General features: G+C 50.1%; 1 protein-coding gene across 1 annotated transcript; it reads left to right on the forward strand.

Moving 5' to 3' along the window:
- Nucleotides 1-3,492: 3,492 nt before the first annotated feature.
- Nucleotides 3,493-15,719, forward strand: LOC142473105 (keratin, type I cytoskeletal 12-like). The gene is made up of 8 exons (XM_075580263.1): nucleotides 3,493-3,982; nucleotides 5,777-5,859; nucleotides 6,618-6,774; nucleotides 7,373-7,531; nucleotides 7,645-7,770; nucleotides 13,414-13,631; nucleotides 14,209-14,258; nucleotides 15,267-15,719. Exons 1-8 carry the CDS (start codon nucleotides 3,596-3,598, stop codon nucleotides 15,362-15,364), a joined length of 1,278 nt encoding a protein of 425 aa, XP_075436378.1. The 5' UTR covers nucleotides 3,493-3,595; the 3' UTR covers nucleotides 15,365-15,719.
- Nucleotides 15,720-16,068: the final 349 nt, after the last annotated feature.

A 16,068-nucleotide genomic window follows, 5' to 3' on the forward strand; every position in this document is an offset into this window, starting at 1 on the left:
ATTAGCCCTTGCTCCAGCACAGGTGGATCAATCAGTCCCTGCTTCAGCACATGTGGCTCAATCAGTTCCTGCTTCAGCACCGGTGGCTCAATCAGTCCTTGTTTCACCACAGGTGGCTCCATTAGCCTTTGCTTCAGCACAGGTGGATCAATCAGTCCCTGCTTCAGCACATGTGGCTCAATCGGTCCCTGCTCTCCCCACAAGGTGGCTCAATCGGTCCCTGCTTCAGCGCAGACGGCTCAATCAGCTGGTCCCCTCAGATAAATGACGCCCGCAACTGGCAGACACGGGTTGAACTTTGCAGAGGGCAAGATCCGTGAAGGTGCCAAATGAGGTTGGGTAACCTAGCGAAGACGAAACACTAACCCCCCGGTGTCGTTGCCAAACCGTGCACTTAGCCGGGCGGTGAAGTGGCCGGACGTTGAGCAGCCTCTTGACACACAAAGGGCCGGCGGTTGGCAGCGGTTGTGTCCCGTGAGACACAATGGAAGGGGGGGATCTCGTCATGTTTACCTAACGCTGGAGAAGCACTCGGCTCAGTGTCAGATTTCGTACACGTCAAAAGGGGCCTCTCGTGGGCGCCTGCCCGGCGGCCCGACCACTCTCCGTGTTTGAGGAAGGCTCGGGTTTGGCGAGCTGTCGTCGGGGGAGACGAGATCCCCGTGTTTGCTTTGCGCGGGCGAAGGCAAATAAAGCGAAAGGGGCGGCCAACGGGAAAATGGATGGATAATAGTGCGTGAGACACACTCACAGAGGGGGAGAGAGGAGGGCTGCGTGAGACTGCGAGACGCACGGAGAGAGAGGAGAAGAGGTCACGGCCAGAGAGATCCAGACACTTGCCGAGCGGGCAAAGGGACACGGGATAACAGACAGCCGGGGAGGCCTGTGCCTACAACATGAGTATCCTTGTATTACACACACACGCACCTCACAAATGTATCATTACCCTTAACAGGGCCGCAACGTGACTACACGCCAACATGAGCTCCAGCGTGGTGCTGGCCGTAACATAAGCGCCGGGACTGGTATAATGGACAATAGCGCGGCATCCTTGTTTGTAGTGAGTTGCATATATATATATATCATCACATTTTAAGTTATGGTGGGTGGCACTGTGTGTGCTCATTTGCATGTCATTTCCCAGAATCCCTTGCTGCAGTGTGGGCACTGTATGCTGAGTGATAATGGTTGAAAGGCAGGGTTGCATGTCATTTCCCAGAATCCCTTGCTGCAGTGGAAGCACTGTGTGCTGGGTGATAATGGTGAAAGGCAGGGCTGCATGTCATTTCCCAGAATCCCTTGCTGCAGTGGAAGCACTGTATGCTGGGTGATAACGGTAAAAGGCAGGGGGCTGCAGACCTGTCTAAGACATGTGAATGTGCTCACAAGTGATCTTTTTGTTTTATATATATATATATATATATATATATATATATATATATATATATATATATACTCAGTATCTACATATATATAGTTTTAGGGGTTTTAGGGGTTCAAAGGGGACACAGACTCAACCCCCCACCATAGCACACGCAGACTGTGGAAATAGATGGGTTACATCTGTCATTTGTCTATGTTATCGATATCCCCCCCATCCCCCCCCCCCCCCACACACCCCCTCCCACCCACTGGTAACCCCGCTGCGGAATATGCTAGTGCTTCTCAAATAAACGATAACAACATTCAAAAACCGCCCCGGCTGTTGACAGACACCCAGACACTATATTTGCAGAGCACACAAGGTTGACACGAATATTATGTCTACCTCTGTTCAAGGGTGTCTGTCCCTAAATAAGGAACTAATTCACCAAACAGGTTTATTTTCTGGGCAGCGGCTATAACAGCTGCAGTAAGCAGGTATCTCACCCCGCTCCCGATGAGAAATAGTAACTTGCTCAACAATGTCAGCTCCCACCTAGATCATAATCGTTAGTCCCCTCGTTACGAGGGAAAAGCACATTTCACAACTCGAGATCATAAGCGGATATGTCAGGGGTGGAGGTGATGAGGCATAAAAGGAATGGCAGGCGTGCAGTGTGCTCCCCACACCCTCACCTGCACAAAGCCGGATTACTGTCAGGTGAGAAAAAAAAAAAGAGGCAGATGTAGGGTTTATTGCACACCTTGGGGTTGCACACCTGGGACAATAAGTTATGCAAAGAAGTGTAATCAGGTGTGAAAAACAACAAGAGAAAGAAGAAGAAAAAAAGTGACAAACACGGTCGCGTTAACGAGATACACCCACCACTTTGGGTTTTGCAGCCAAAAAAGGAAAATGCCACAGCCGACGTTTCGGCCGCGAGCCGAGGAAGGCCGCCGGCAAGTGGCATAAGAATGGCATTTATATTGAGCCATAATAATCTTTTTAGCATAATTAGGGCATAATAATCTTTTTATCATAATGATGGGGTTCCTTACAATGCGTCTGATCTCAGACGCGCCATTAGAGTGGGTTGGGGTTCCTTACAATGCGTCTGATCTCAGACGCGCTATTAGAGAGGGTCGGGGTTCTTTACAATGCATCTGATCTCAGACGCGCTATTAGAGAGGGTCGGGGTTCCTCACAATGCATCTGATCTCAGACGCACTATTAGAGAGGATCGGGGTTCCTTACAATGCATCTGATCTCAGACGCGCTATTAGAGAGGGTCGGGGTTCCTTACAATGCATCTGATCTCAGACGCGCTATTAGAGAGGGTTGGGACTCCTTACACTGCATCTGATCTCAGACGCGCTATTAGAGAGGGTCGGGGTTCCTTACAATGCATCAGATCTCAGACGCGCTATTAGAGAGGGTCGGGGTTCCTTACAATGCATCTGATCTCAGACGCGCTATTAGAGAGGGTTGGGACTCCTTACAATGCATCTGATCCCAGACGCGCTATTAGAGAGGGTTGGGGTTCCTTACAATGCATCAGATCTCAGACGCGCTATTAGAGAGGGTCGGGGCTCCTTACAATGCATCTTATCCCAGACGCGCTATTAGAGAGGGTTGGGGTTCCTTTCAATGCATCAGATCTCAGACGCGCTATTAGAGAGGGTCGGGGCTCCTTACAATGCATCTTATCTCAGACGCGCTATTGGAGAGGGTCGGGGTTCTGCAGAATGAACCCCCCAAAAAGGTAGAACATCACTGTGTTAGAGGATACATTATACCAGCATCCTTTCCCCAGCCCTAAGGCACAAACGGAACAGGATGAGACAGAGAGACACACCGGCAGTCACTGCGATCAGTATAACAGGAACAAAGTTCTCATAGAAGCCAAGGTCTCTCTCCGCCCTAACTCTTATTGTAATGTACCCACCGCCCGAGGCGTGTTACAACAGAATGAGATGTATGCTCCATCTGTTGTGCATCGTTGCATGTGGGCACAACAAGCAGAGCAGGTCGACATGCAAAAAAAAAAATAATACTTAGGTGGAATTTGCAAAACACAAAACACACCCATAGACCCACCCACGCTCACCAATATAAAGGTGACACGGCTTTGTGCTAGAGACACACACCTTACACACCCATCCATACCAGGGTGCTATTCTTCCATCCTCTTGCTATTTTAGAGAAGGCTAGCTGTGGTGCTTTTGCTGCATCATGTCTTACGCCACCAGTTACCAGAGCCGAACATCTAGCCAGAAGGTCCACTCCGGGAGCCGCTCCAGCGGCTATGGAGGTTTCAGCAGCGGCTCGCTGTCCGGTTCCGGCTGCGGCGTGGGGTCGAACAGCCTGAGCTTCGGCTACGGCAGCTCCGGCTTTGTCGGCAGCGACGCTCTGTTGGGAGGCGGTGGGGAGAAGCAGACCATGCAGAACCTGAACGACCGTCTGGCCTCCTACCTGGACAAGGTGCGAGCTCTGGAAGCCGCCAACTCCGAGCTGGAGAGCAAAATCCGGGAGTGGTACGAAAAGCAGCATGCGAGTAACAACAGCCAGAGCCGGGACTACACCAAGTACTACCAGATCATCGAAGATCTGAGGAACAAGGTATCGTATCAACATGGTCTATTGGCTAAAAGTATTGAGTATTGAGGAGCCTTAACTATATGAATTAGACTGTAAGCTCATCCTGTCCTGAGCCTTCTGTTGTAGGTATATGTTCCTTTTTCTGTAATTCACAGCTAAATCTGTCATCTATATACCCCCCCCAAATAAATATCAGTGATATTATCTTCATCATCCCTTTAAGGGCAGAAAGTCAGGACCCCTTAAGTCCTCATCAAGGGATCCCAGTGCTAATGCCACATTGGCCAGCTTTATTCATTTTTTATTATTATTATTATTATTATTATGTCACAAGTTGCCATCACCAGCAACAATACTATTTCATAAACCAGCCACTCGGTATAATTCAGCAATGTCTGTGTAGGAAGCCTCGGTGTGTAGCAGTAATGAGCTCCAGCACTTGGCTGGACTTGGTGCTGAAGGCAATGACACATTGTCCCCTTTGCCAACGGTTTGTGAGCCTGCCGAGATGTCAACATCAAAAACGCAGCCGACCTGCTGCAGTGTGTTCAAGCTTTGAGGCGACTGGTAGATGCCGCAAAGGGATACCAAGTTACAGCCTTGGATTCCTCTTTCTGTGTTGAAGAAAGACTTTGTTTCCGCCCTGTGCTCCCGTTTGTTGTCACTGTCGCCCCGAAGCTCTGTCTAAACAAAGAGGGTGACTCCACCTTCATGACATTTCCCCATCATGTCCCGGGCAAGTCGGTGATTAATGCCCTCAACGTACAAGGGAGGGCAAACGCGATGCTCGGTTGTCTTCTTCTTTGTAACAGGAGAATTGTATTTATTGATTGATTTTATTTATAAAAACGTGCTACCAGGAAGTAATACACTGAGCGTTTCCTCTCGTTTTCACGCACGTCCTGGGCACAGAGTTACGATGACAGATGCACGGTTACATTAAGTGAGCCAGGGTTATACGTTATATACAAGACATTGCATGCACAGCAAGAGATAATTGGGAGCAAGGGAACCGCATCTTAATCTCGGGATCTGAGGGGTTAGAGTGAGATCAAAGAGTCCAAAGTTGGCGAGAGAGGGGCACTCCACTCCTTTCCAAATGGTGCTACACTAGGAAGCGTGAGCATCGTTATAAAGACGTGACATATCTGCTTGACCTTTGCCCCCGAGGTTTTGACGTGCCACGGGATACTATTCTCTAGAAGCGTGAGATCAGCCTTTATTTATTTTTTCAATACGCCTGACGGGGTTCTCGGCACTTCAAATGCGCCTCCAGTATTTAACCAAGGAAGATCGCAGTGAAGGGCAAACAATGTCATTTTTTTAGAATGACATAGTCACCGTCCCACGGCTAGGGGATTGTCTCCAAGTGCTTCAGGTGAGGCAGGCACACGGTAACCACCAGCCCACTCCTTCTCCTAGGATATTTAAATTCCACCCATCAATCATTTAGTAGCGGTCTTGTCACTATACGTCAATAACAGGTCATGTCTTTTTGGAGGGGGGGGCTTGGGGGCGGAAAGAATATATTTAAAGTCTGCCCAGCTCTCTTCCTTTGGTCTTTAAGGTCATTTTTAGTTAATAAAATGAATAAATGTAATTAATAAATTAATAAAAAGTATTCTGCATCCATACCTTGGAACAAGACACCCCCCCCCCCCCAAAAAAAAGGGAAAATGAGGAGTCCTGGCTAGTGAGATCGTTTGAGTGGTGTTGTCCAAGAGGTAGGGTTCATTATCCCAAAGCCCTTGGGTCAACGTGTTTGCGTGCCCTCCTCGCCCTCTTCACCCTCTCTGTGTCCTTCCCCTTGCACAGATCTTCAGCGCCACCACCGACAATTCCAGGGTCGTGCTGCAGATCGACAATGCCCGGCTGGCGACCGATGACTTCAGAATGAAGTGAGTAGAACGCAGCTGTGAGAATGCCAGTTCGGAGAGTTTTATACCTGGGAGGGGGGGGGAGGAAGGCGAGGGGGGGCATCCGGAGGATGAGGAATACCTCCAGGATTCAGAACGTAGCTCAGTCTGCGCCTGGATTAAGATTCACCTAAAATCTTGGATTCATATCTTTCCAAGGATTTTACTTAAAAAAAAAAAAGGTTATTTTTACCCAGACAGGTCAAGATAGGGTTAAGGAAAAAAAATACATCAAACTCATGCTGTACATTTTGTATAACAAGCTTTGTAGGGAGAGCAGTGCAGCACTTTGAAGCTAACTGTTTAAATACACTCCCCAACAGGTCAGGTTTTTTAGGATATCCCCGGCTTCAGCACAGGTGGCTCAACCGGAGGGGCTGATTGAGCCACCTGTGCTGAAGCAGGGGCTGATTGAGCCACCCGTGCTGAAGCAGGGGCTGATTGAGCCACCTGTGCTGAAGCAGGGGCTGATTGAGCCACCTGTGCTGAAGCAGGGATACCCTGAAAACCCGACCTGTTGGGGGGGAGGGGCTTGAGGACTGGAGTTCAACACCTCCTGGTTTTAATGTTAACCCTTTATTATAAAGATATTCAAGTCATGAGAAGACCTTAATGGATCTTAAGGTTTAGCACTGTTTATTCCGAGCCTCAAAGTTCGCTGCTGACATGACATCTGCCCCCCCCCCTCCCCCCAGCCACTCTCTCTCTCTCGTGTTAACCAATCCTTCGTTCCATTTCAGGTATGAGAATGAGCTGGCGATGCGCCAGACTGTCGAGTCCGACATCAACGGCCTGCGCCGTGTCTTGGATGAGCTGACCCTGTCCCGGTCTGACCTTGAGCTGCAACTGGAGTCCCTGACAGAGGAGCTGGTGTTCCTCAAGAAGAACCACCTGGAGGTAAGATCCTCACCAGTGGTCCTCTTCACGAATACGAGGCAGCAATAACGATGGTGGGCATGGAGAGAGCTTGCAATCTCATGTTTAACACAAGAATAAATAATATTAAATAATAATAATAAATAAAGAATATTCTTCCTCTAACTATAGAGGTAAATAAGAATTTTAATCAGTTAGTGTTAGGACCTGCACATTTGCTCATGCCTTGATGAGGCTAGCAGGCTTATAACACTTTGGTCAAAGGGTTTAACTAAATGACTCTTTTTCAAGAGATATATAGGTATTTCACTGTGTATTTTTGTCCTATTGGATGGAGCTTTAGGCTTTTTTTTTGGTGCCATTCCAACCACGTCACTTTTAAAACCCCCTACATTCGGGAGACAGGGCGTAGTGGTAGTGACACCATCGTTACATGCAGCGAAGCAAGGCCGAGATTCAAGTGACCTCTGGTAACCTACCTAAGCAGAAGTTAGATTGTAAGTTGGAGCTAATGACCAAGAGTTCACCCTGCTAGGTGTAGCCTCTCGATCATCGAGCAGATTATATAGGCCCCCGGAAAAAAAGTTCTATATTTCTAAACACCTTCTGCCTTACGTAGGAGATGAGCTCAATGAAAGGCAGCTCTGGCCAGATCAACGTGGAGATGGACGCTGCCCCCGGAGTGGACCTCACCCAGATTCTGAATAACATGAGAGCGGAGTATGAAATCATGGCTGAGAAGAATCGCAGAGAAGCTGAAGAGTGGTACCTACGGAAGGTAGCTATCGCTTATACCCCCAAAGAACCATTGCAGCGTTTATATCTGTATATGTGTGTAGACCTACAGTGACCGTGTTCACCATTTGTACGCGTTTCTCGTGGTGTTTGCAGAGCACGGAGCTGAAAAAGGAGATTTCCATGGGTGAGCAGCAAGTCCAGTCTAGCCGGAGCGAGATCTCAGACCTCCGACGCACTCTGCAGAACCTGGAGATCGAACTGCAAGCTCAGCATGCTATGGTATGTGACGAGAGAAGAGTTTATACGTGAACCTTTTGTCAAACGAGTCTCCCTTCTGTTAGAATACATATTTCATGTGATACGTTGGCTGCAGTACAGAAGTAGCGCTATTTATTTCGGCTTGGGCTCAATGTGAAAGCTGAAAGTGTGGCCACCTAACGGGAGATTTAAACTTTCAGGACATCTCATAGGGAGACTTGTACCTCGGGAAGCAGGGGGTCCCCAGACGTAAAATGAATGGTTGCGCTACGGAGACCCCCTGCTTCAATACTTTGCAATAAAAATAGTGAGATCTGCTATAAGAGCTGTGCGGGGAGACATAGAGAGAGGGACAGCTTCTCTCTGGTGTAAGAGCTGTGCGGGGAGACACAGAGAGGGACCGCTTCTCTCTGATCTCTCTGCTGTAAGAGCTGTGTGGGGAGACACAGAGAGGGACCGCTTCTCCCTGATCTCTCTGCTGTAAGAGCTGTGCGGGAGACACAGAGAGGGACTGCTTCTCTCTGCTGTAAGAGCTGTGCGGGGAGACACAGAGAGAGGGACCGCTTCTCTCTGATCTCTCTGCTGTAAGAGCTGTGCGGGAGACACAGAGAGAGGGACCGCTTCTCTCTGCTGTAAGTGCTGTGTGGGGAGACACAGAGACGGACCGCTTCTCTCTGATCCCTCTGCTGTAAGAGCTGTGCGGGGAGACACAGAGAGGGACGCTTCTCTCTGATCTCTCTGCTGTAAGATCTGTGCGAGGAGACACAGAGAGAGGGACCGCTTCTCTCTGATCTCTCTGCTGTAAGAGCTGTGCGAGGAGACACAGAGAGAGGGACCGCTTCTCCCTGATCTCTCTGCTGTAAGAGCTGTGCGGGGAGACACAGAGAGAGGGACCGCTTCTCTCTGATCTCTCTGCTGTAAGAGCTGTGCGGGGAGACACAGAGAGAGGGACCGCTTCTCTCTGATCTCTCTGCTGTAAGAGCTGTGCGGGAGACACAGAGAGAGGGACCGCTTCTCTCTGCTGTAAGAGCTGTGCGGGGAGACACAGAGACGGACCGCTTCTCTCTGATCTCTCTGCTGTAAGAGCTGTGTGGGGAGACACAGAGAGAGGGACCGCTTCTCTCTGATCTCTCTGCTGTAAGAGCTGTGCGAGGAGACACAGAGAGAGGGACCGCTTCTCCCTGATCTCTCTGCTGTAAGAGCTGTGCGGGGAGACACAGAGAGAGGGGCCGCTTCTCTCTGATCTCTCTGCTGTAAGAGCTGTGCGGGGAGACACAGAGAGAGGGGCCGCTTCTCTCTGATCTCTCTGCTGTAAGAGCTGTGGGGGGAGACACAGAGAGAGGGACCGCTTCTCTCTGATCTCTCTGCTGCAAGTGCTGTGTGGGGAGACAGAGAGAGGGACCGCTTCTCTCTGATCTCTCTGCTGTAAGAGCTGTGCGGGGAGACACAGAGAGAGGGGCCGCTTCTCTCTGATCTCTGCTGTAAGAGCTGTGTGGGGAGACACAGAGAGAGGGGCCGCTTCTCTCTGATCTCTCTGCTGTAAGAGCTGTGCGGGGAGATACAGAGAGAGGGACCGCTTCTCTCTGATCTCTCTGCTGTAAGAGCTGTGCGGGGAGATACAGAGAGAGGGACCGCTTCTCTCTGATCTCTCTGCTGTAAGAGCTGTGCGGGGAGACACAGAGAGAGGGACCGCTTCTCTCTGATCTCTCTGCTGTAAGCGCTGTGCGGGGAAGAGACACAGAGAGAAGGCCGCTTCTCTCTGCTGTAAGAGCTGTGCGGGGAGACACAGAGAGGGACCGCTTCTCTCTGATCTCTCTGCTGTAAGAGCTGTGCGGGGAGACACAGAGAGAGGGGCCGCTTCTCTCTGATCTCTCTGCTGTAAGAGCTGTGCGGGGAGACACAGAGAGAGGGACCGCTTCTCTCTGATCTCTCTGCTATAAGAGCTGTGCGGGGAGATACAGAGAGAGGGACCGCTTCTCTCTGATCTCTCTGCTGTAAGAGCTGTGCGGGGAGACATAGAGAGAGGGACCGCTTCTCTCTGATCTCTGCTGTAAGAGCTGTGCGGGGAGACACAGAGAGAGGGACCGCTTCTCTCTGATCTCTCTGCTGTAAGAGCTGTGCAGGGAGACACAGAGAGAGGGACCGCTTCTCTCTGATCTCTCTGCTGTAAGAGCTGTGCGGGGAGACACAGAGAGAGGGACCGCTTCTCTCTGATCTCTCTGCTGTAAGAGCTGTGCGGGGAGACACAGAGAGAGGGGCCGCTTCTCTCTGATCGCTCTGCTGTAATATCTGCACGGAGACACAGAGAGAGGGACCGCTTCTCTCTGATCTCTCTGCTGTAAGAGCTGTGCGGGGAGACACAGAGAGAGGGGCCGCTTCTCTCTGATCTCTCTGCTGTAAGAGCTGTGCGGGGAGATACAGAGAGAGGGACCGCTTCTCTCTGATCTCTCTGCTGTAAGAGCCGTGCGGGGAGACACAGAGAGAGGGGCCGCTTCTCTCTGATCTCTCTGCTGTAAGAGCTGTGCGGGGAGACACAGAGAGAGGGACCGCTTCTCTCTGATCTCTCTGCTGTAAGAGCTGTGCGGGGAGACATAGAGAGAGGGACCGCTTCTCTCTGATCTCTGCTGTAAGAGCTGTGCGGGGAGACACAGAGAGAGGGACCGCTTCTCTCTGATCTCTCTGCTGTAAGAGCTGTGCGAGGAGACACAGAGAGAGGGACCGCTTCTCTCTGATCTCTCTGCTGTAAGAGCTGTGCAGGGAGACATAGAGAGAGGGACCGCTTCTCTCTGATCTCTGCTGTAAGAGCTGTGCGGGGAGACACAGAGAGAGGGACCGCTTCTCTCTGATCTCTCTGCTGTAAGAGGTGTGCGGGGAGACACAGAGAGAGGGGCCGCTTCTCTCTGATCTCTGCTGTAAGAGCTGTGCGGGGAGACACAGAGAGAGGGACCGCTTCTCTCTGATCTCTCTGCTGTAAGAGCTGTGCGGGGAGACACAGAGAGAGGGACCGCTTCTCTGATCTCTCTGCTGTAAGAGCTGTGCGGGGAGACACAGAGAGAGGGGCCGCTTCTCTCTGATCTCTCTGCTGTAATATCTGCACGGAGACACAGAGAGAGGGGCCGCTTCTCTGATCTCTCTGCTGTAAGAGCTGTGCGGGGAGACACAGAGAGAGGGACCGCTTCTCTCTGATCTCTCTGCTGTAAGAGCTGTGTGGGAGACACAGAGAGAGGGACCGCTTCTCTCTGATCTCTCTGCTGTAAGAGGTGTGCGGGGAGACACAGAGAGAGGGGCCGCTTCTCTCTGATCTCTCTGCTGTAAGAGCTGTGCGGGGAGACACAGAGAGAGGGACCGCTTCTCTATGATCTCTCTGCTGTAAGAGCAGTGCGGGGAGACACAGAGAGAGGGACCGCTTCTCTCTGCTCTCTGCTGTAAGAGCTGTGCGGGGAGACACACAGAGAGGGGCTGCTTCTCTCTGATCTCTCTGGTGTAAGAGCTGTGCGGGGAGACACAGAGAGAGGGACCGCTTCTCTCTGCTCTCTGCTGTAAGAGCTGTGCGGGGAGACACAGAGAGAGGGGCCGCTTCTCTCTGCTCTCTCTGCTGTAATAGCTATGCGAGGAGACACAGAGAGAGGGACCGCTTCTCTCTGATCACTCTGCTGTAAGAGCTGTGCGGGGAGACACAGAGAGAGGGGCCGCTTCTCTCTGATCTCTCTGCTGTAAGAGCTGTGGGGGGAGACACAGAGAGAGGGACCGCTTCTCTCTGATCTCTCTGCTGTAAGAGCTGTGCGGGAGACCCAGAGAGAGGGGCCGCTTCTCTCTGATCTCTCTGCTGTAAGAGCTGTGGGGGGAGACACAGAGAGAGGGACCGCTTCTCTCTGATCTCTCTGCTGTAAGAGCTGTGCGTGGAGACACAGAGAGAGGGACCGCTTCTCTCTGATCTCTCTGCTGTAAGAGCTGTGCGGGGAGACACAGAGAGAGGGGCCGCTTCTCTCTGATCTCTCTGCTGTAAGAGCTGTGCGGGGAGACACAGAGAGAGGGGCCACTTCTCTCTGCTCTCTGCTGTAAGAGCTGTGCGGGGAGACACAGAGAGAGGGACCGCTTCTCTCTGATCTCTCTGCTATAAGAGCTGTGTGGGGAGACACAGAGAGAGGGGCCGCTTCTCTCTGATCTCTCTGCTGTAAGAGCTGTGCGGGGAGACACAGAGAGAGGGGCCGCTTCTCTCTGATCTCTCTGCTGTAAGAGCTGTTCGGGGAGACACAGAGAGAGGGGCCGCTTCTCTCTGATCTCTCTGCTGTAAGAGCTGTGCGGGGAGACACAGAGAGAGGGGCCGCTTCTCTCTGATCTCTCTGCTGTAAGAGCTGTGCAGGGAGACACAGAGAGAGGGGCCGCTTCTCTCTGATCTCTCTGCTGTAAGAGCTGTGCAGGGAGACACAGAGAGAGGGACCGCTTCTCTCTGATCTCTCTGCTGTAAGAGCTGTGCAGGGAGACACAGAGAGAGGGGCCGCTTCTCTCTGATCTCTCTGCTGTAAGAGCTGTGCAGGGAGACACAGAGAGAGGGGCCGCTTCTCTCTGATCTCTCTGCTGTAAGAGCTGTTCGGGGAGACACAGAGAGAGGGACCGCTTCTCTCTGATGTAAGAGCTGTGTGGGGAGACACAGAGAGAGGGACAGCTTCTCTCTGCTGTAAGAGCTGTGCGGGGAGACACAGAGAGGGACCGCTTCTCTCTGCTGTAAGAGCTGTGCAGGGAGAAACAGAGAGGGACCACTTTTCTCTGATCTCTCTGCTGCAAGAGCTGTGTGGGGAGACACAGAGAGAGGGACAGCTTCTCTCTGCTGTAAGAGCTGTGCGGGGAGACACAGAGAGAGGGACAGCTTCTCTCTGATCTCTCTGCTGTAAGAGCTGTGTGGGGAGACACAGAGAGGGACCACTTCTCTCTGATCTCTCTGCTGTAAGAGCTGTGCGGGGAGACACAGAGAGAGGGACCGCTTCTCTCTGATGTAAGAGCTGTGCGGGGAGACACAGAGAGAGGGACCGCTTCTCTCTGATGTAAGAGCTGTGTGGGGAGACACAGAGAGAGGGACAGCTTCTCTCTGATCTCTCTGCGAAGCTTTTATACTGGTGTCAGCCCAGAAGGATTAACGCAGAGGGAGTCCCATTCAGAAGCAGGGACGCCCACTGCGCTTGCTTTGTGGGCATGGGGGAGCCGCCAGCGGCCTCTGTCCATCAGCACTTTTCCTACGACAGTAAACTGCGCCAGATCTATACGTCTTTATAGGAGACTTTGCGAGTTCCTTGAGGCATTTACTGTACAACATCCTACACTGCTCACGGACCGATACCTCTACTAAAACATACATAGAAGGGTCATTCCTGGACTGATAAATGGAATGGACCACTACAGCATTCGTGTGGACCTCTGCTCTAGAAATGAGCTTTACTACACACAGTAGATATTTAAGGACAACAGGAAACCTTCCACCCTTGTGAATCAGAAGGTGAAGACCTTGTTCTTGCCTTACCTTTTAGAAAGTGACGCCTACGAGTTGGGTTCCTCAAGCTCCTTATCAGACTGGTTGGTGGTATTAATAAATAAGTCATTCTTTGAGGTTGGAAATCAGTGGTTGGGTGGGAATGTGTCTTCCATAACGCGTTCCTTCCCTGCTCTTAGAAACACTCCCTGGAAGGCACCCTGGCCGAGACTGAAGGTCGCTACTGCGTCCAGCTCAGCCAACTCCAGAGCCACATCGGCAGCGTGGAAGAACAGCTGCACCAGGTCAGGACTGACATGGAACGACAGAACGGAGACTACCAGCGGCTCCTGGACATCAAGACCCGGCTGGAGATGGAAATTGAGACCTACAGGCGCCTGCTGGAGGGGGAGACTGGGTAAGGACCGGGCTTAGCCGTATAACTGACCCAAAAGGTACTATGACATAAGACGGTGATGTGAAGCGATACAGCACTCATGGGACACTGTGAGAAGACAAGTGATAAGACTGAGACATCTCAACCCTTGCTGGGGAGGGAGAGTTGAAAGAAGGAATTTCTTTATGATAAGTGAATGTATATTGTTTCTTGGTGAACAAAGAAAGAGGCTCATTTTGACAGCGCCTGCCATCAAGTTGCTCTTACACCATCTTGTTTCCCAACAGAGCGCTGCTTAGCCCAGCAATGATGTAGAAGTCTGAAACTGGCCTCCTATGTCTACACATGGGATGTGCAACCATAGCACGATCAGAGCCATGGTCAGCCATAAGGCAACGTACATTCAGTGAATGGGCCGTCAGTGTAAATTGCCTGGCAGCGTAGCACTGTTTGGTGAACATGGCCCCAATTTCCTACATGCCTTTCTAAATGGCTGATAATGAGTTTGTGACACTTTCGACGTCTGATTATACATGGGCAGAAGGAGAATAAACACTGAAAATGTCAAATATATATATATCTTTTTTTGCATTTGCAGGGGTACGCAACGACCGGGGGGATCACAGACGTCCTCAGTAGATTCAAAGAGTAAGTGAAAAACATTGGGTTATATACATACCTCCGTAGTCATAAATCATCCTATAAAATAAAGGGAAAAAAGAGTTACAGTTGAAAACCTTTTAGTTGCCATAAGGCCATTGAGAAAATCTAGTGGGAAACCGGCCACTTACAACACCCGGTAACATCTCTAGCAAGCACCCGTAAATACGTCATTCAACCCATGTGGGTTTTCAGCTATCCGTCTGACCTTCCGACAGTGGCACATTATTCTCTGATCGCACAAATCCCTTTGTGACGACCAAGATGTTGACATTCAAAGCCCTACATGGCCAGGGCCCCAAGCTATCTGAGAGAGCTTCTCGTTCCCTAGGGTCCCGTTCGCTCATTTCCACCTGCAGGTGAAGGATTCCCAGAATCTCTGTGACTTCCTTTTGCGCCCGAAATTTTAGCCACGCCGCTCCCACTCTCTAGAACAGTCTGCCTCGTACAGTGCGAGAGGGGATCTATAATAACAGGCTCAAGACCTACCTACGTACTCAGAATTTTAATTATACCACAATCTGTCCAACATTTAATAGCTACATTTCCTTCCTGTATTGCATCTTTCCTTGTGTTTTGTCTCGTTTATAACCTTAAATGTTTTCTTCTTTTTTTCATTTTTGTAACTGTGAAGGGCTTTGAGTCCCATTGGGAGAAAAGCGCTATATAAATAAAGTTATTACAGCTCAACCCCGTTATAACGCGATCCGCGTTGTCGCTTATATCGCGTTGCACACGCGGCTCCCAATTTTCGGACGTATGAATACTTTACAACACGATTGTTGGTATCTTAAATACTTTATTGTACAATGCATACAATTGTACATTACTTCTCACGCGACCCGCTTATAACGCGATGTGATTCTTTGGTCCCCTAGCACAGCGTTATAAGGGGGTTGAGCTGCATTATTATTAATAATAATTATTTTTATATTGAATTAGCCAGAAAGTGTATGTGCGTTGGAAACTAACATTTTCCACCCTTGTGCTTCGCAGACCCGACCAAAACAAGAAAGGTGAAGACCATCGTTGAAGAAGTGGTGGACGGGAAGGTTGTCTCTTCCCAGGTTAGGGAAATCGAAGAGAAGATGTAATAAGGAACAACTCAAAGATAACAGTATCTGGGGAACAATGCCTGTTAGACATAACACAACACAATAACGTGTCACAATTCTAAAGGTTTCTTGGCTACAAAATGAAGATGAATGCGCACTGGTAACATCATGGCACAACATGAGTACCAACATCTACACAATAACCCCCAAGTATCCTATATAACATATTTAATGACAAAATAATAGATCTCACCATGGCAACCTGATTAAAATGCAACATAAGAGAATTAACCCTTTCATTAAAGGAAAGTGCGTCATCTAGAAGGTAGCATGCAGTGCAAAGCATTTGTTTCCCGGTGTTCTTGTGATTCAATAAAGCATTTGCCTCACCTGACTTGTGTGTGTGGGAATTAAAGTCATTTAGCGAATACAGTAGTATCATGAGCCACTATCGTTTTTGGGAACGGAGCCTCGCTGGGGTTACAGCAGCAGGGACAACCATTGGTGGGAAGTCTCCCCTTTGGGATGCTGGATGTAGACATTTCAGGGAAATCTAACTGCAGACATTGCTCATTGTTGTCTAAATAATTAGTCAACCTTTCCCTTCCATTCTTCTTATCAGCTCATAAGAGAACTTGTGTAAGGCATTAACAGAAGGTCAAGAATGGACTTCTCCTTCTCCGACTCGCTTCCAACTTCCACAATAAGGGTTTTTTCTCTTCATTGGTTCGGATAGTGGAGAA

This window comes from Ascaphus truei, chromosome 23 (genome assembly GCF_040206685.1).
Source record: "Ascaphus truei isolate aAscTru1 chromosome 23, aAscTru1.hap1, whole genome shotgun sequence".
In the NCBI taxonomy this organism is placed as follows: domain Eukaryota; kingdom Metazoa; phylum Chordata; class Amphibia; order Anura; family Ascaphidae; genus Ascaphus; species Ascaphus truei.

Coding starts and splice junctions, on each gene's coding strand:
- LOC142473105 (XM_075580263.1), top strand. CDS start 3,596: ATGTCTTACGCCACCAGTTACCAGAGCCGAACATCTAGCCAGAAGGTC. Junction 5,860..6,617: donor ACCGATGACTTCAGAATGAA/GTGAGTAGAACG, acceptor GTTCCATTTCAG/GTATGAGAATGAGCTGGCGA. Junction 7,771..13,413: donor TGCAAGCTCAGCATGCTATG/GTATGTGACGAG, acceptor CCCTGCTCTTAG/AAACACTCCCTGGAAGGCAC.